This window comes from Microcebus murinus, chromosome 2 (assembly GCF_040939455.1).
Source record: "Microcebus murinus isolate Inina chromosome 2, M.murinus_Inina_mat1.0, whole genome shotgun sequence".
Lineage (NCBI taxonomy): Eukaryota > Metazoa > Chordata > Mammalia > Primates > Cheirogaleidae > Microcebus > Microcebus murinus.
The window spans coordinates 40205451-40224997 of NC_134105.1; the positions used below are offsets into that span (position 1 = coordinate 40205451).

The 19547-nt window shown below is 38.9% G+C and overlaps 1 protein-coding gene, 1 non-coding gene and 1 pseudogene across 3 annotated transcripts in view; 2 read left to right on the plus strand and 1 right to left on the minus strand.

Moving 5' to 3' along the window:
* Positions 1–19547, plus strand: part of ZYG11B (zyg-11 family member B, cell cycle regulator) — a 74761-nt gene that overhangs the window by 43820 nt on the left and 11394 nt on the right. For both annotated transcript variants that reach the window (XM_012776259.3, XM_075998433.1), the window contains 5 exons: positions 853–993; positions 3524–3700; positions 11102–11166; positions 17739–17838; positions 18080–18130. In XM_012776259.3, the coding sequence (XP_012631713.1) occupies positions 853–993; positions 3524–3700; positions 11102–11166; positions 17739–17838; positions 18080–18130 (534 nt within the window). The remainder of the gene's footprint in view (positions 1–852; positions 994–3523; positions 3701–11101; positions 11167–17738; positions 17839–18079; positions 18131–19547) is intronic.
* Positions 11860–11963, minus strand: LOC142869745 (U6 spliceosomal RNA). The gene has a single exon (XR_012918316.1). It is a non-coding gene; the product is annotated as a U6 spliceosomal RNA (small nuclear RNA).
* Positions 13005–14665, plus strand: LOC142861116 (dehydrodolichyl diphosphate synthase complex subunit NUS1 pseudogene; annotated as a pseudogene).

Genomic DNA, 19547 nt, shown 5'->3' on the forward strand with positions numbered 1-19547 from the left:
AAGTGAGACTCTGTCTCAAAAAAAAAGAGAGAGAGAAAGAAAGTTTTCAGTCAGGGAGGACATTATATTACATATAATGGCCTTTTGCTGAGAAAGAGCTTAGCTTTTTTTTTTTTTTTTTTTTTTTTTTTTTTTTTTGAGACAGAGTCTCGCTTTGTTGCCCAGGCTAGAGTGAGTGCCGTGGCGTCAGCCTCGCTCACAGCAACCTCAAACTCCTGGCTCAAGCAATCCTCCTGCCTCAGCCTCCCAAGTAGCTGGGACTACAGGCATTCGCCACCATGCCCGGCTAGTTTTTTTGTATATATATTAGTTGGCCAATTAATTTCCTTCTATTTTATAGTAGAGACGAGGTCTCGCTCTTGCTCAGGCTGGTTTCGAACTCCTGACCTCGAGCAATCCACCCGCCTCGGCCTCCCAGAGAGCTAGGATTACAGGCGTGAGCCACCGCGCCCGGCCAGAGCTTAGCTTTTGAAAAATCAGAAAAAAAGACCAGTGTAACTGTAATACTGTTATCTAGGGAAAGACGGTTACCTTAAGAAAAAGATGGAAGCCTAATGCTGTGGTAAGTCCTTATAAATAGTGCCAAATATCTTGAGATTTATTTTAGGTGCAACATAGAAAATTTTGCCCATAGGCTTATGCTAGGTTCTGAACCTATCTAATATATATCTCTTCAGGATGAATATACCTCTTTAGGATGACTATTCCGGATAGGTTGGAAAGTAATTATTTCCATTAATATCAAGCCTCATGTAACTATCCGGGATGCCATGTATACAAGTGATGTTTATATAGAGAAAGTTAGAAGGTTGAAAATAATTCTAAAAGCTAATCTTTTGGCTACGTTCAAAGGTGTCTGGAGAAGCCAATGAAACTCAGATTGCAGAAGCATTGAAGCGGTACAGTGAACGGGCATTCTTTGTCCGGGAAGCTCTATTTCATCTTTTTAGTCTGACTCATGTGATGGAAAAAACAAAGCCAGAAATTTTAAAGGTAAGAAGAAACGGGATGTGAAATTATTTATCTTGGTAGATGATGATTTTGTGAAGAACAATGGTAAAAATTTGCATTTAGTTTTTGATTTTGGGATTTATAGTGGGATTAATGATGTGCAATTTCAGTTATAACTATAAATGTGAGAGAAGATAGTTGCGTAGTGTTATTGAAGTTTTTTAGTAGTCTAATTAAACAACATAAATATCTTTGGGTGCATATTTAACTACCTAGAACCAGTAACCACCACAATGTCACCAGCTGTAGTAGAAAATGGAAGTATATGACCGGAATTAGGACATTGCATTGTATATTACCCCTATATTGCTTCCTATATAGGCTGCTTTTAGAAATACAGTATTGAAATTCCATAAGGTACTTTTGTATGCTATTTAGAACCTCCTGTGTTTTCATAACAGATCCTCATTACTCCCCAATTAAGATTTTGTTTTTAAGAGAAAGGGTCTTACGATATTGCCCAGGCTAGAGTGCAGTGAGCCTCAAACTCCTGAGCTCAAGCAGTCTCTTGCCTCAGCTTCCCAAGTAACTGAGACTACAGGCATATACCATCAAATAGAGCTAAGATATTTTAAACAAGACAGTTTTTGAAGGACAAAAAGGAGATTTTTAGGTTTGTTGAGTGTTTAGGGCAGTGTTTATCAAAATGTGATTCTTTAAACACTAGAAGTCTAGGATATTGTTTATTTAAAAGGCATATTTGTGAACCCCATCTCAAGAAATTGAGATTCTGTAGGGCTAGATGGACACAGGAATCTGCATTTTAGTAAATCCCCAAGATAAATCTTATGCACATTCAATTTTGAAAACCAGTGGGTATAGGACTGTGTTATATTTGGCACCTCATTTAGTGTGCGCAACAATCCCAACTTTTTATCGTCTCTTTTACAGATGAAGCTGAGGTCTGTGAGGTTAAGTATAATAACAATCAGTGGCAGAGCCAGAACTGACTTGACCTCCTAAATCTTAAATTTTGATAATGGGGAACTTGGAGAGTAACCAGTAACATTTCAATCCTTAGGATATTATCCCTAACAATTGTCACTCCATATATACCAGAGGATATTGGCATTTGGTATATGCATTGTCTTTTTTGGCTTTGGTTACTATGAACCTGAACAACAAAGGACTAGATCCTCTAGTCTTGATCTGAGATATTCATTCAGAATGATTCAGAGAAAAATAAAAAATACAAGCAATTCTTACATGGAGTTTTCATGCAAAGGGAAGCAAAGAGAAAGGTGGTAATTGAGAAAGTGGGATCAAAAGAGGGCTTTTTGTTTTTGTTTTTTTAAGATAGGAGAAATAATAGCTTGTTTGTATGCTGATATGAATGATCCAATACAGAACAAAAAATTGTTGTAGAAGGGGGCGAATAGCTGAAGTGATGTCCTTGGTAGACAAGAAGGGAACAATCTCACTTATAAATGAAGTAATTAACTTTAGAAAGGAGTCCAAAAAGATCATTTATAGTAAAAGGCAGGAAAGTTGCATATATATAGGTATATACTGGTAAGGGGGATACATGTGGTAGTGAGAATCTGAAGTTCTTTTCTGATTGCTTCAGTTTTCTTAGTATAGTTGGAAGCAAGATCTTCAGCTGATAGTGAGGGATGGGGAAGATTTGTTGGGGGTTTAAAGAGAGAGGAAAGGTAAGAAATAGCTTTCTTTCTCTCATCAGTAATAGGTGTGAAAAATAGAATGAAAAAAATTTTTTAAAATGAAATAGTTTTTTGGGATGGGGTAAGTGAATGGATTTTGTTGCACTCTTACTTCATCAGAGTTCCCAAGGCACTGAAGGTTGGTATGTAAAAGTGAAGTCTGCCCACTGGTTTACTCTATTCAAGCCAGTGAGAATTTATTCACTGCTTTCCATATAACAGGCACTGTAGTAGGCCTTGGAAATAAAAAGATGAGTAACTTGTATAGAAAGAATTTGTTAGTTTTACAGGAAATTTTATTTTATTTTATTTTTTATTTATTTATTTTTTTTGAGACTGGCTTTGTTGCCCAGGCTAGAGTGAGTGCCGTGGCGTCAGCCTAGCTCACAGCAACCTCAAGCTCCTGGGCTCAAGCAATCCTCCTGCCTCAGCCCCCCGAATAGCTGGAACTACAGGCATGCGCCACCATGTCCGGCTATTTTTTTTTCTATATATATTAGTTGGCCAATTAATTTCTTTTTATTTATAGTAGAGACAGGGTCTCGTTCTTGCTCAGGCTGGTTTCGAACTCCTGACCTCAAGCAATCCGCCCGCCTTGGCCTCCCAGAGTGCTAGGATTACAGGCGTGAGCCACCGCGCCCAGCCAGGAAATTTTAGATACGGAGACCTGCATCAGCTAGGTAGGCTGGAATTCTTTGTGAGTAACTGCTATGTCCTAGGCTCTTTGCACATGAGGATAAAAAAGAAACTTAAGACATCTTTGAAATTATTATAGATCAACAGAGTAATGTTGCTTTGTGAAGAAAGCTTGTATTTATAAGGTGAATTAAGAGGACTAATTTTTCTTCCAGCTTGTGGTTACAGGGATGAGAAACCACCCTATGAATTTGTCGGTGCAACTGGCTGCAAGCGCCTGTGTATTTAATTTAACCAAGCAGGACCTTGCTGCAGGAATGCCTGTCCGACTCCTGGCTGATGTGACCCATTTGCTGCTCAAAGCCATGGAACATTTTCCCAATCATCAGCAGGTAAGAATATATGAATTCCCATTCAAATAGTCCTTTTGGTGTCTCCTTCTCCCCATCTCCTACCTCCGTATCGTTCAGTTTAATAAACCAAGGATGGAAGTTCAAATACCTCTGGAGGCTGTATAGTAATAATTTTTTTTTTTTTTTTTTTTTTTGGACAGGGTCTCACTTCGTTGCTTGGGCTAGAGTATAAAGTGCATTGGTGTCATCATACTTTACTGCAACCTCAAACTCCTGGGCTCAAGTGGCCCTCATGCCTCAATCTCCCAAATAGCTGGGACTGTAGGTACACACCATCATTCCCAGCTAATTTTTTAATTTTTTTTAAAGACAGCATCTTGCTGTGTTGCTTAGGCTGGCCTCAAACTCCTGGATGCAAGTGATCCTCCTGCCTCAGCCTCCCAAAGTGCTAGGATTATAGGCATTAACTACCACACTCAGCCTGTGTAGTAATAAATGTGTGGAATTACTGAGTATAGAACAGAGAAGTGGACAACTAGAGAGTACATTTCCTGCCTAAAAGCACTTAAATCCATGTTGAGGACAATAGTGCAAGTTATACAAAACTCATCTTCCATGGAGATCTTGAGTTTGTGATAATTTCAGCAAATAGACACATAGGATCTGTTCTGGGCTAGGCACTATCAAATGTTGGGATACAGAAATGAGTAAGATGTATAAGACATCTATTTTCTATCTCTGGAAGTATGAGAGACCACATACCTGTCTTATCCTCAGGATGAATACTAAAAATGCTGCATGAATTATTTCTTTAGGTCATTTGAAATTGAGCAGTGAGTTAGCAGGTTAGTGAAAAATACTTAGAAACCCACAACCAAGTAAAAATGGCACGCCAGACTGGCAATTAGATCATTAAAACCAGCTTCCTTCATTTAGGACAATTGGCAAAGTAGATGAAATTTAGGCTTTGGTTTCATGGCCCCTGGAAGCCAGTCAAGCAGACATACTCCTAGCATAAAGCTATGACCCCCCTTCCCCAAAAGGGTGCATCCTTAACAAGAGGAAGTTATAAATAAACCTGCCTCTGTTAGAGAAACAGCAAAAGAATAAGCCCAAAAAAATTAGAAGGAAAGAAATAATAAAGATAAAAGTAAAAATGAAACAAAAAAACAAATATACCATTGGATTAGAGGTTCAACAATATCAAGAATTGGTTCTTTGAACATATTTAATAATATTGAAAAGTGTTTGGCAAAATTGATGAAGGAAAATGAGAGAAGATACAAATAAACAGATTAGGAAATGGTGGTCAGGGAAATGGGAAGTCATTATATTGAGTGTAGAATTTCCTTTCTGGGGTGATGAATATGCTTGGGGTGATGAAATTGTGGTGATGGTTGTACTACTCTGTGACTATACTAAAAACTGTCAAATTGTACACTTTAAATAGGTGAATTGTATGGTATGTGAATTATATCACAATAAAGCTGTTAAATATTTTTAAAAAGAACGTTTGGCCGGGAGTGGTAGCTCATACCTATAATCCCAGCACTTTGGGAGGCCAAGGCAGAAGGATCACTTGGCGCCAGCAGTTTGAGACCAGTCTAGACAATATAGTAAGACCCCATCTTTACAAAAAAGAAAAAGGAAAAAAAAAAAAAAACCAATTAGCTGGCACCTGTAGTCCTATGTACTCAGGAGGCTAAGGCAGGAAGTTAGCATGAGCCCAGGCATTTGAGGTTGCAGTGAGTTATGATCATGCCACTGCACTGCACTCCAGCCTGGGCAACAGAGCAAGACTGTCTCTAAAAAACAAACAAAAAAGAATGTTCACAAAAAGCACTGTGTGTGATGATAATGAAAACAAATTGGCATCAGCCTGTGTCTTCTTTAGTCATAACAACAGAATACTTAAAAACAGTGAATAATGAATGAATTATAACTCTAGACTACATATATAACCTAGATCAATCTCAGTTACAAGTTGGGTATAAAAGAATTGCAGAAGAGTACAAAAATATGATTCTAGTTACAGTTCAAAAACTTACAAAACTATATGGTAGCCTGTAATCCTAGCACTCTGGGAGCCTGAGGCTGGCGGATCCCTCAAGGTCAGAAGTTCGAAACCAGCCTGAGCAAGATCGAGACCCTGTCTTTACTAAAAACAGAAAGAAATTAATTGGCCAACTAAAAATATATAGAAAAAATTAGCTGGGCATGGTAGCACATGCCTGTAGTCCCACCTACTCGGGAGGCTGAGGCAGGAGGATTGCTTAAACCCAGGAGTTTGAGGTTGCTGTGAGCTAGGCTGACGCCATGTACTCTAGCCCGAGCAACAGAGTGAGACTCTGTGTCAAAAAAACAAACAAAAAAACTATATGGCATATTATTTAGGGATATAAACATGTGTTTTAAAAAAAGCAAGGAGGCTGGGTGTGGTGGCTCACACCTGTAATCCTAGCACTCTGGGAGGCCAAGGCAGGTGGAATTGCTCAAGGTAGAGAGTTCGAAACCAGCCTGAGTGAAACCTCATCTCTACTAAAAATAGAAAGAAATTAATTGACCAACTAAAAATACATATACAAAAAATTAGCCGGGGGCCGGGCGCGGTGGCTCACGCCTGTAATCCTAGCACTCACGGAGGCTGAGGCAGGCGGATTGCTCGAGGTCAGGAGTTTGAGACCAGCATGAGCAAGAGCGAGACACCGTCTCTACTATAAATAGAAAGAAATTAATTGGCCAACTAATACATATAGAAAAAATCAGCCGGGGATGGTGGCGCATGCCTGTAGTTCCAGCTACTCGAGAGGCTGAGGCAGGAGGATCACTTGAGCCCAGGAGTTTGAGGTTGCTGTGAGCTAGGCTGACGCCATGGCGCTCACACTAGCCTGGACAACAAAGTGAGACTCTGTCTCAAAAAAATAAATAAATAAATAAAATAAAATAATAAAATAAAATAGCAAGGGATTTTTTTTTTTTTTTTTTTTTTTTGAGACAGAGTCTCACTTTGTTTCCCAAGCTAGAGTGAGTGCTGTGGTGTCAGCCTAGCTCACAGCAACCTCAAAACTCCTGGGCTCAAGCGATCCTCCTGCCTTAGCCTCCCGAGTAGCTGGGACTACAGGCATGCACCACCATGCCCAGCTAATTTTTTCTGTATATTTTTAGTTGACCAATTAATTTCTTTCTATTTTTAGTAGAGACGGGTCTTGCCTCTTGCTCAGGCTGGTCTCGAACTCCTTAGCTCAAACAATCTGCCCGCCTCAGCGTCCCAGAGTGTTAAAATGTTTTTATTAAGTAATAGGCACAGAAGAATATTTACAAAATATATGTAAGCATAAGGCAGTGCTTCTCAAACTTTAATGTGTATACAGCTCACTGGGGATCTTTATAAAATGATTCAGTAGGTCTGGGATCTTGAAATCCTGCGTTACTTACAAGCCTGCAGGGGATGCCAACACAGCTGGTTAACAAAACATGCTTTACATAGCAAGGATATAAGGAATAACAATACAATGAATATCTGTGTACCTACCACTCAGCTTAAGAAAAAGAATCTATCACCAATGGTACCATTAGCAAACTCTGTTTGCTGCATTCTATTCCCTCTCATTTCTCCTGAGAGGAACCACTAGCTTGAAGTCTGTGTTTTAACAATCCCTTGGGAGGCCGAGGCGAATGGATTGCTCAAAGTCAGGAGTTCGAAACTAGCCTGAGCAAGAGCGAGACCCTGTCTCTACTTAAACAGAAAGAAATTAATTGGCCAACTAATATATCAAGAAAAAAAATTAGCTGGGCATGGTGGCGCATGCCTGTAGTCCCAGCTACTTGGGAGGCTGAGGCAGGAGGATGGCTTGAGCCCAGGAGTTTGAGGTTGCTGTGAGCTAGGCTGACACCACGGCACTCACTCTAGCTTGGGAAACAAAGTGAGACTCTATCTCAAAAAAAAAAAAAATCCCTTGCTATTTTATTTTATTATTTTATTTTATCTTATCTTATTTTATTTTTATTTTTATTTTTATTTTTATTTTTTTTGAGACAGGCGTGAGCCACCGCGCCCGGCCCCCGGCCAATTTTTTGTATATGTATTTTTAGTTGGTCAATTAATTTCTTTCTATTTTTAGTAGAGACAGGTTTCGCTCAGGCTGGTTTAGAACTCCCGACCTTGAGCAATCCCACCTGCCTTGGCCTCCCAGAGTGCTAGGATTACAGGTGTGAGCCACCACACCCAGCCTCCTTGCTTTTTTTAAAACACATGTTTATATCCCTAAATAATATGCCATATAGTTTTTTTTTGTTTGTTTTTTTGACACAGAGTCTCACTCTGTTGCTCGGGCTAGAGTACATGGCGTCAGCCTAGCTCACAGCAACCTCAAACTCCTGGGTTTAAGCAATCCTCCTGCCTCAGCCTCCCGAGTAGGTGGGACTACAGGCATGTGCTACCATGCCCAGCTAATTTTTTCTATATATTTTTAGTTGGCCAATTAATTTCTACTGAATCATTTTATAAAGATCCCCAGTGAGCTGTATACACATTAAAGTTTGAGAAGCACTGCCTTATGCTTACATATATTTTGTAAATATTCTTCTGTGCCTATTACTTAATAAAAACATTTTAACACTCTGGGACGCTGAGGCGGGCAGATTGTTTGAGCTAAGGAGTTCGAGACCAGCCTGAGCAAGAGCAAGACCTGTCTCTACTAAAAATAGAAAGAAATTAATTGGTCAACTAAAAATATACAGAAAAAATTAGCTGGGCATGGTGGTGCATGCCTGTAGTCCCAGCTACTCGGGAGGCTAAGGCAGGAGGATCGCTTGAGCCCAGGAGTTTGAGGTTGCTGTGAGCTAGGTTGACACTATGTACTCTAGCCCGGGCAACAAGAGTGAGACTTTGTCTCAAGAAAAAAAAGCATTTTAAAACAATTTTTTTAAAAAGCTCCTGGAAACTCACTGATTAGTTGGAAAGTTGGATATATTGTAAGCTATTATGTAAATTCTCTTCAGCTATTTGAAGTACTTGCCGCAGAAACTTGAGAATGGTTAATTCTATAGCTCAATTGGTGTATGGACAAAGGTGCCAGACAAGATTTTAAAAGGGAAGTGACATCTGAGTTACATCTTGAAAAATGGATATGATTTCACATGGGAGAAATCAGAAAAACAGTGGACCTATGTGGAATGCCAGGGCATTCCAGGAAGGGCAAGTTGCTTGTGACTGATGTGTAGGATGGGCAGAGTAGGAGGTGGCCAGTGATATCCAGATTAGGGCCAGATTTGGTGAACGCCAGCATAGAAAATTCTTGACTACTTGCATATTTCAGGCTGCAACCCCCAAAATCAAAACTCTAGTTGGGCAGGACTTGAATACTATAGCAAATGTCTTCATCTTTTCTGTAGTTGCCTTTGGTGCTTTTCAGCCGCGGTAAGCCATAGACCCAGTGATACTTACCTTGTGTTACCAGTTTAGTTATTAGCTCAGTTAAGTTTACCATCTTCTTGTTGAATTCAGACTATGTGTACCTGTGCTAAATTCTACAACTTCAGATATAGGAACACATAATATAGCATAGCATGACAAGTACTAAAAGAGAAATAAGTACTATTGGGAGTCCAGAAGGGGCATGTAGGACAATTTGAAAATTAGGACAGCTTCCTCAAAGAGGTAATATTTGCTCTGAGCTGGATTGTGAAGGAAAATTAGGAGTTTTCCAGGTAAAGGAGGAGGAGAAATGGGATTTCCATGCAGAGGTAATTGGAATACTATTATTGCCTCTCTTATTTCCAAGGATCCTGAACATATTGTGTTTATTTGGGGAGAAAAATGGGGGAAAATGTGGTAAAGGGGGAAAGGTATGCCCCTAATCATTCATCTGCCAGATAACTATTCACATTTTGGGGAGCGGTAAATGGATCCTCAAGCAGATTCCAGCCTATCACCTTATCCACCTGTGGTAAATATAAAAATTCCTGAGAAACCATCTTAATTAATTATACTTGTACTTGACTTGTTCACTGTCATTCACCTGGGATTTATTACTATTTATCTTTTCTCTGCCATTTTTTCTATTATATAATCTCTCTACATCTTCCATGAAGCAAAGCAAATAGAATGTTTGTTTTATACCTGTTTTTCTATTTTTATTTATTTATTTTTAGAGAGGGAATTTTGCTCTGTCACTCAGGCTGGAGTGCAGTGGTATAATCATAGCTCACTGCAACCTCAAACTCCTGGGCTCAAGTAATCCTCTTGCCTCAGCCTTGCAAGTAGCTATAGGTAACTACAGGTACATGCCATCATGCCCTGTTTTTCTGTTTCTTGACTAGCATACATATCCCACTAATCTGACTTTTGCCTTCCCTGTTTGAACTCCCATATAGTAAGTCATCTTTAGATAAGAAATCTTCCAGTTGCACACAGAAACCTTTAAAAATATTAAAAAGCCTTTTTTTCAAATTCAAAAAATTAATAGTATACAACATAACATTTTTTTACACCCACACCTTAAAAGGTTCTTATTTCACTTCATGGGAATAACCTGAATCACCCTTCTGTTATAGTGGTTACCTTGACTCATTGATGAATTATTCATATTTTCAGTTACTCTTGTTTAATTGTACTGATCTAAACTTTATTTAAAAGATAGAGCCAAGTCTATTAGTTACTCTTTACTTAGAGACTAATGTGTAGAACACTAGCCCCATGTACTCTAGGTTAGAGTCAGACTATCTTCAAAGCAGGCTGGCTGGCAGGGCACGGTGGCTTACACCTGTAATCCTAGCAGTCTGGGAGGCCAAAGCGGGTGTATCATTTGAGCTCAGGAGTTCGAGACCAGCCTGAGCAAGAGTGAGACCCCGTCTCTACTTAAAAAACAAAAAGAAATTAGCTGGACAACTAAAAATATATATATAAAATATTAGCCGGGTATGGTGGCGCATGCCTATAGTCCCAGCTACTTGGGAGTCTGAGACAGGAGGATTGCTTGAGCCCAGGAGTTTGAGGTTGCTGTGAGCTAGCCTGATGCCATAGCACTCTAGCTTGGGCAATAGAGTGAGACTCTGTCTCAAAAAAAAAAAAAGGCTGGCTTAGATTCTTTGAAGCTATATCACTAGGCAAAATGTTCAGCCATTGTTTTTGCTATCCTCTCCATCTTAAAAAACAGAAAAGACAAGATTACTTCATAAGCCACCAGAAGGGAGGGAAATTTGCTATAATTATCCTATTTATTGTCCTGTTTTACATCCAGTGGAAAAGACAAAAGTGCAAATTTACACGAATCTGGTAGAAATCAGTCTTTTCAATAGTAGGTGGGCAGAATAAAGGTTGTAAGAACTAACTGGTGTTTCTTCAATCTTTTTTCCTCTTTTTATAGAAACTGCCTCTGGTTAAAAGATACCTAAGTGATATTTTATTTATGATTTTTTTTTCTCCCTTTGATTCTTTAGTTACAGAAGAATTGCCTCCTTTCTCTTTGCAGTGACCGGATCCTCCAAGATGTTCCGTTTAACAGGCAAGTGATAGCCCTAGAACTTAAAATGGGGCAAAACAGAATTTTAGAAATCTGCCTTGGGTCATTTCTTACTATTTATTTTTAGGATATCCCTGGTGTAAGATTAATTGAGTAGGTGGGATTGTGGGTTGCTTTATAGAATGCTAAATCTACTTTCCCTAATTCAGTACTTTGATATTCATGGTATTAATTGGCCCATGTTTTAATAATCCTTTGCTTAAGAATTTATATTGGTTATAATTTTTAGAATATCCATATGACATTGTGGGCTATGAGCATTATTATCCCCATTCAAAAGGTGAAGAAACTGAGGTAATATATTCATTATCTTGCCTGTAGTTTTGTGACTAATAACTGCAATGTTAGACTAGGCTCTTCTTGTTCTAGGTCCAGTGTTCTTTTTTCTATAACATACCTCTTATTATTATCATTATTCAATATTGAATTATGGAAGAAACTTTTTGAGCAAAGGTTAAGGGAGGACATATAGCTGGGTTCCATTAAGTATAAAGGGGTCCCTTGTTTTCTAAGATGTTGTAATTTGGGAGCTAAAAAGGTGATTTTCTTCATTTTACTATTTTAAAGTGTAATTTTTAAATAATGGCATTTTGAAAAAGAAATTTATACTTCATAATTTAATGAAAAGTCTGTTTCTCAGACAGCAATTTTACTGTGATTTACTTTTTTATTTTTTTAAATATGAAATGCTTTATGAATTTATATGTCATCCCTGCACAGGGACCATGCTAATCTCTGTATTATTTCAATTTTAGTATATGTGCTGCCAAAAGGAGCACTGTGATTTACTTTTACTTCAATAACAGAGTATACTGCTACCTGGCATAGCTAAAGAATGAGATATTCTATTTTTCATTTGAAATAAATTATTTGGATAAAAATATAACTATATGTATATCATATAGACTGCTAATTTTATTTTGTAAATATTGAGCCTGTGCAATGAGGTCAAAGATAGGAAAGACATAGTCACTCTCCTGAAAGCTGTAATCTAGGCCAGTGTTGGCAAATATTTTCTTAAACGGCTAGATTGTAAATATTTTAGGGTCAAAGGGTCTCTGTCACAACTACTTAGCTCTGCCACTGTACGTCAAAAGCAGTCATAGACAATATATAAGCAAATGGGTGTGTCTGTGTTCCAATAAAACTTTACAAAACAGAGAGCTAGGTTCACAGGCTACAGTCTGGCCAATGCACTCTGCTAGAATTGACCCTCTTTGTGGTCAGAAGCTATGCTTGGTTCATGTCTTTGTTTCTAGTGCTTGAGTAGATGTTTAATGGATAGATAGAGGAAAGACTGAATGAGTATAACATGAGTTATACTCATATATAACTCAGTATAACATGAGAATTTTTCATAGAAGAGTTGTTGATGGAATGCATTGTGCTTCCATACTAGAAAGGAAATATTCCATCTGATTGGTGATCATTAAAGACTTCTTGTGGCCGGGGGCAGTGGCGGTGGCTCACGCCTGTAATCCTAGCACTCTGGGAGGCTGAGGCGGGCTGATTGCTCAAGGTCAGGAGTTTGAAACCAGCCTGAGCAAGAGCAAGACCTCGTCTCTACTATAAATAGAAAGAAATTAATTGGCCAACTAATATATATAGAAAAAATTAGCCGGGCATGGTGACGCGTGCCTGTAGTCCCAGCTACTTGGGAGGCTGAGGCAGGAGGATCGCTAGAGCCCAGGAGTTTGAGGTTGCTGTGAGCTAGGCTGACGCCACAGCATTCACTCTAGCCTGGGCAACATAGTGAGACTCTGTCTCAAAAAAAAAGACTTCTTGTTAGTGATGACACTTGAAATAAAGATAAAAACTAATATGTGACTGCCAAGGGAGGAGGAATATGGCGGTGGGGGCGAGGTATTTTCAAAAGAAAGAATTCCAGATTAATAGATGAAATTTTAAAACAACACCAGGAACTTCTGGGCCTAGATTATTCGAAATAATCACCTCAGTTTGCAAATAGTAATGACAAAGATGATCAAGTTTTAAATTGCCATTCAGCAGTCAAGGTGCTGTCCCCAGAAGATGGAAAAGCAGATATTGTGAGAGCTGCTCAGGACTTTTGCCAGTTAGTAACCCATCAGTGAAAGAGACACACAGATTTAGATGTAGCTGTGTTAGACAGTTTACTTAGGTCAAATGGTTTCCCTGATCCTGATTTAGTTTTGAAGTTTGGTCCTGTGGACAGCACATTAGGCCTTCTTCCCTGGCATATCAGATTGACTGAGATTATCTCTTTGCCTTCCCACCTAAACATCAGTTATGAGGACTTTTTCTCTGCCCTTCATATGCAGCCTGTGAGCAGTGTGTGAGAAAGTAGTGATCCTTGGTTGTGTAATTCAACTTAGGCTTTTTGAGAAAAGGATCCAAGTGACGCTGATGTTTACAAAGCATCTATGAAGCCCCATATATACCTAGTTCATAATCCTCATAATTTATCAACAAACACAAAAAAGTATCTTACTTGAGAGTGAGTGTGTGTGTGTTTGTGTGTATGTATGGAAATAAACGTATAAATGGGGGAAGTATTGGAGAAGGAAATATAAAGACCTACAACCTTGAGCAAATAGCATTATTTTAGGAGCTGACATTTCAGATTTAAAGTCTTCAGTCCCAACTACTTCCCTGTTTTTGTGGGGAGAAGGAGGGCTGATTAGAGCTGTTCTGGTTGTTGGGGGAGGGGAATAATTTTTGTTCGGTCCTTCCTAGTGACCAAAATTTTAATTTTAAAGAACAATATATTGGCTGAGTGCGGTGGCTCACGCCTGTAATCCTAGCACTCTGGGAGGCCGAGGTGAGCGGATTGCTCCCAGCTCAGGAGTTGGAAACCAGCCTGAGCAAGAGCGAGACCCCATCTCTACTATAAATAGAAACAAATTAATTGGTCAACTAATATATATAGAAAAAATTAGCTGGGCATGATGGCGCATGCCTGTAGTCCCAGCTACTTGGGAGGCTGAGGCAGAAGGATTGCTTGAGCCCAGGAGTTTGAGGTTGCTGTGAGCTAGGCTGATGCCACGGCACTCACTCTAGCCTGGGCAACAAAGCGAGACTCTGTCTCAAAAAAAAAAGCAAAGAAGACTAGATTTGGAATTGTTTGTCAAATTCTGAACCTATGAAGAGTAAATATTTCAACTTTGGATTACAAAACTCCATTTATGATTTTAAAATACAATTGAAATAAAAATGATTGAATTTAAAAAAAGCTGATATGTTTGAAGCATTTAATATTGCCAGTAACTGTGCTAAAGTGTTTTGTATATGTTTATTCAGTCCTCAACAATCCCGTGAAATTGTTACTCTTGTAATCCTCATTTTACAGGTGAGGAAATAGAGGTACAGAAAGGTTTAGTAACTTGCTCAAGGTAATAAGATAACATATAGCAAAGTCTAGACTTAGATGCAGACTGACTCCAGAGCCTATTCTTTTTATATCCCTGCTATAGTGCTTTTCTTTCTTTCTTTTTTTTTTTTTTTTTTTTTTGAGACAGAGTCTCACTCTGTTGCCTGGGCTAGAGTGCCAAGGCATTAGCCTAGCTCACAGCAACCTCAAACTCCTGGGCTCAAGCAATCCTTCTGCCTCAGCCTCCTAACTAGCTGGGACTACAGGCATGTGCCACCATGCCCGGCTAACTTTTTCTATATATCTTTAGTTGTCCAGCTAATTTCTTTTAATTTTTAGTAGAGACGGGGCCTCACCCTTGCTCAGGCTGGTCTCGAACTCCTGAGCTCAAAGGATCCACCTACCTCAGCCTCTCAGAGTGCTAGGATTACAGGTGCGAGCCACCACACCCGTCCTGCTATAGTGCTTTGAAGATATAAGTTGGTTGAGTTGTTTTGTGTTGTAGGAAGTGCATGAATAAAGGCACATAGGAATTTAATAATATTATAATACTAATAAAAATAATCAAGTGCTTATTATTATATGCCAAATCATGTGCTAAGTCTTAAGCATATATGTAATATCATTTAATCCTCATAACAAGCCTATAGAATAGGTTTTATTAATAGGTTATTATTGTTATAATAGATTATTGATAGGTTATTATTATAGGTTATTAACAGGTTATTGTACAGATAGGAATATCGAAGTTAAGAGAGATTAAGGAACTTGCCCATGGTCCCAAAGTCAGTAAATGGTGGAGCTGATATTTAAATGCAGGCTGACTCTAAAATGTGTGATTTTCTTAATGACTTGACTGCATTGCTTCACATGGTAAAATAATTTGCTTTATTATTATCATTAACATTAAGTAGAACTAGAATTCAAACCCAGGAATCTGTACTCCTCACCACTAGGCTTTTTTTTTGTTTTTTTAGATAGAGTCTTGCTCTGTTGCCCTGGGTAGAGTGCAGTGGCGTCATCATAGCTTGCTATAATCTCGAACTCCATGGCTCAGGCAATCCTCCTGCCTCTCTGGGACTACAAGTGTGCACCACAATGGCTAATTTTTCTATTTTTAGTAGAGACAGGGTCTTGCTCTTGCTCAGTCGGGTCTCAAAATCATGAGTTCAAGCAATTGTCCTGCCTCAGCCTCCCAAAGTGTTAAGATTATATGCATGAGCACTGTACCCAGCCACCACTAGGGTATATTACCTCATACTTGTGGGCATGTGTGGGGACTAATGAGCATTCCACTTGGCAGTAAGCATAGGGTAGATGGGGAAAAAAGATTTGAAAGCATGACCCCATGCTGAAGTCCTAGGATGCTGTGAGTACAGGAGTGACATCATACCTATGTCCTCTGGCAGTTTTATTTATTTCTAATATGCAGGCACAAATTGAAGGGAAAGCAATAGAGACAGAGAAGCCAATTAGGAATTTACTATAGAAGAACACCCAAATGGGCCTGATCCAGAGATAGCCTTGGGAATAGAAAGAAGGTAATAGTAAATTTGAGGAAAGTTGCAGAGTAGTAATCCACCTCAATATAATCAGTTAGCCAACATGTATTAAACACTATTTATGTGTCAGTCAACTGTATTGAGTGGTTGGCATAAAGGATTAAATAGGATATGGTCCCCTCCCTCAAGGAATTCACAGGCCAGTGGGGGATTCAGGTGAGTCTATAGTAATGATCACAGATCTTTGACAGTTAGAAAGAAAGCACTAAGGAGATGAGAAGGCAGTGATAAACTCAACAAGAAACCCTCAAAGGAAGTTATATTTGAGCTGAGTCCTAAAGGATGAGATTATAAGTAAGATAATCATGTATTCTTTGATGTCATCTTGATTTTTCTCCTTATCTCATATCCTACATTCAGTCCTTTGGCAAATCTAGCTCTGTCTTCATAATATATCCAGAATTCGATTATTTCTTTTCACTTCTATTTCTACCTCTTGGGCTAGATTAAAAGTGATTTCTCTTCTGAATTATTGCAGTAGCCTCTGAACTGCTCTCCTACTTCTGTCCTTGTCCTCCTGAAGTTTATTCTAAACAGAGGTGATAAAATATATCAGTTCATATCATATGCCTGCTCAGAAGCCTTCCATGTCTTTCCATCTCATTTAGAGTAAATGCTGATTCTTTACTAAGACACTGTATGATCTGGTTCCCCTATTACCTTTAACTGTATCTCTTAGAACTCTTCCCCTACTTCTCTATTCTCTGGCCTTACTGGCCTCCATGCTATTTCTTGAAACCTTCAGACACACCCCAACTTTAGTGCCATTGCATTTCCCATTCCTTGAGCCTGGAGTGCTTTTCCCCTAGATATCCACATGGGTAGCTCTCTTACTTCCTCAAAAGTTTCAGTCAGTTAGCTGGTGTGGTGATGCTTGCCTGTTGTCCTACCTACTCAGGTAGGACTCCTTGAGCCCAGGAGTTTGAGGATGCAGTGAGCTATGATGATGCCACTGCACTCATGCCCAGGTAACAGAGCAAGACACTGGAGACCCTGTCTCAAAAAAAAAAAAAAAAAAAAAAGAGGCTTCAATGAGGCCTTCCCTAGCTGCCCTACATAAAATTTCATTTAATATCTTCTCTTTTCCTGCTTTATTTCTTTGTTCTATAGCATATGTCAGTACTTAACCATACTATATATTTAACTTATTAATCTAATTTATTTTCTATCTTATTAGAGTGTAAGCTTTTTGGGAAAGGGACATTTTTCTGTTTTTGTTTTTTTTTTTTTCCAATACTCTATGTCTAACACTAAGAACAATATCTGGCTCAAAGCAGGGGGTTAATAAATGTTTGTAAATGAATGTTCTTATTGTGCTAGGTGCTATGAGGAACCCAGAAAATATTTAAATTATAACTACAGTATAGAAATATATAATAGAAATATAGAAATATGTTCTAATTCTAGAAGATGAAATGCCAGATATTTTAAATCATATTTTCCAAACTCTTCTGTCTTAACAAAATTTTCTCAGCATTAATAATTGGCATGATCTTTAAAACACTAAGTGTACTTGTTATTCTCTATGAGTTAAGAGGAATTTTGCCTTTCCTTCTCACCTATAGCATCAGTTCCCAGCTGGAGCTCTGAAACTGTGCCTGGGACTCCAGGATATGTTGATGAAACCCTTTGTGTGTTTTCAGATTTGAAGCAGCCAAGCTTGTCATGCAGTGGCTCTGCAACCATGAGGATCAAAACATGCAAAGGATGGCAGTTGCTATCATTTCCATCCTGGCTGCCAAGGTACCTGAATTCTTGCTGAATAATTTTTCTATACACAGTTGTTTCTCATTACATTCCCCAAAATATGTGTGCCAGAAAGATTAGTAAATCTCTCTATTAGCCTGCTTATTCAAGCTGCATTCAATAATGCAGAATTCTGCAGAATAATGCAGCTTGACCTTTAGAATCCATTACAGTGAATGATATTGAACTCACACTGGTGAGTTCTTGGACATTTACTTTGTTTTATGCTTATTTGTAGCTTTCTACAGAGCAAACTGCACAACTTGGTGCTGAGCTTTTCATTGTCAGGGTAAGTCTATTTTGTTCTGCATATGGGGCAGTAGATAGTATTCATTTTTGTTGTTTTCAGGCAGTGTTGTGTATCTTCTGATGTTTATTTGTTTATTTATTTATTTATTTATGAGACAGAGTCTCACTCCATCGCCCTGAGTAGAGTGCCATGGCGTCAGCCTAGCTCACAGCAACCTCAAACTCCTGGGCTGAGCAATCCTTCTGTCTCAGTAATTTTGGCTGGAGTTATATTCACAGATTTTAAGGAAGTAGTCTACTCTTGCTTTAGAGGGAAATTGGGCTTAGTTTAAATAGGAATTAGTATTAGTAGTGATGATGATTATAGCTAGTTTTTTTTCTACTCTTACCTGCAATCTACAGTTGAGGAAACAAAGAATGAAATTGGTAAACAGGCCGGGCGCCAGTGGCTCATGCCTGTAATCCTAGCACTCTGGAAGGCCGAGGCAGGCAGATCACTCAAGGTCAGGAGTTCGAAACCAGCCTGAGCAAGAGCGAGACCCCCGTCTCTACTACAAGTAGAAAGAAATTAATTGGCCAACTAAAAAATATATAGAAAAAATTAGCCGAGCATGGTGGTGCATGCCTGTAGTTCCAGCTACTCGGGAGGCTGAGGCAGTAGGATCGCTTGAGCCCAGGAGTTTGAGGTTGCTGTGAGCTAATCTGACATCACAGCTCTCTGGCCCAGGCAACAGAGTGAGACTCTGTCTTGGAAAAAAAAAAAAGTGGTAAACAAAGTTGTGTAGGTAGTCAGATACAGAGATGATATTTAAGTTGAGATAGCTTTCTTCTAGTGCCATACTCGTAGCCACTATACTATTAACTTACCTAATTGAACCTAGATGTTTGTGTTCCTTAAATTTTTTCCTGAATTGTGTATAATCTTTAGTAATAGTGTTCATTAATATTTTCTTATATCTGTTTTAGCAGAGCTTTCTTTTACCCCCAAAATGTAATCTAAAAATGGAATTATAGGTGCCTTATATAATTTTTAAAACATTTACCTTTCTTTTTTTTTGTTTTTAAGACAAAGTCTCACTCTGTTGCCCGAGGTAGAGTGCCATGACGTCAGCCTAGCTCACAGCAACCTCAAACTCCTGGGCTCAAGCAATCCTTCTGTCTCAGCCTCTCGAGTAGCTGGGACTACAGGCATGCACCACCATGCCTGGCTAATTTTTTCTATATATTTTTAGTTGGCCAATTAATTTCTTTCTGTTTTTTGGTAGAGATGGGGTCTCACTTTTGCTCAGGCTGGTTTTGAACTCCTGACCTTGAGCAATCCACCCGCCTCGGCCTCCCAGAGTTCTAGGATTACAGGCGTGAGCCACTGCACCCAGCCAACATTTACTTTTCAAACTTAAATTTCTTAGAGTAAAGCTATGATAGAAATAATTTGCAACTGGAATTCAAAGCTATTA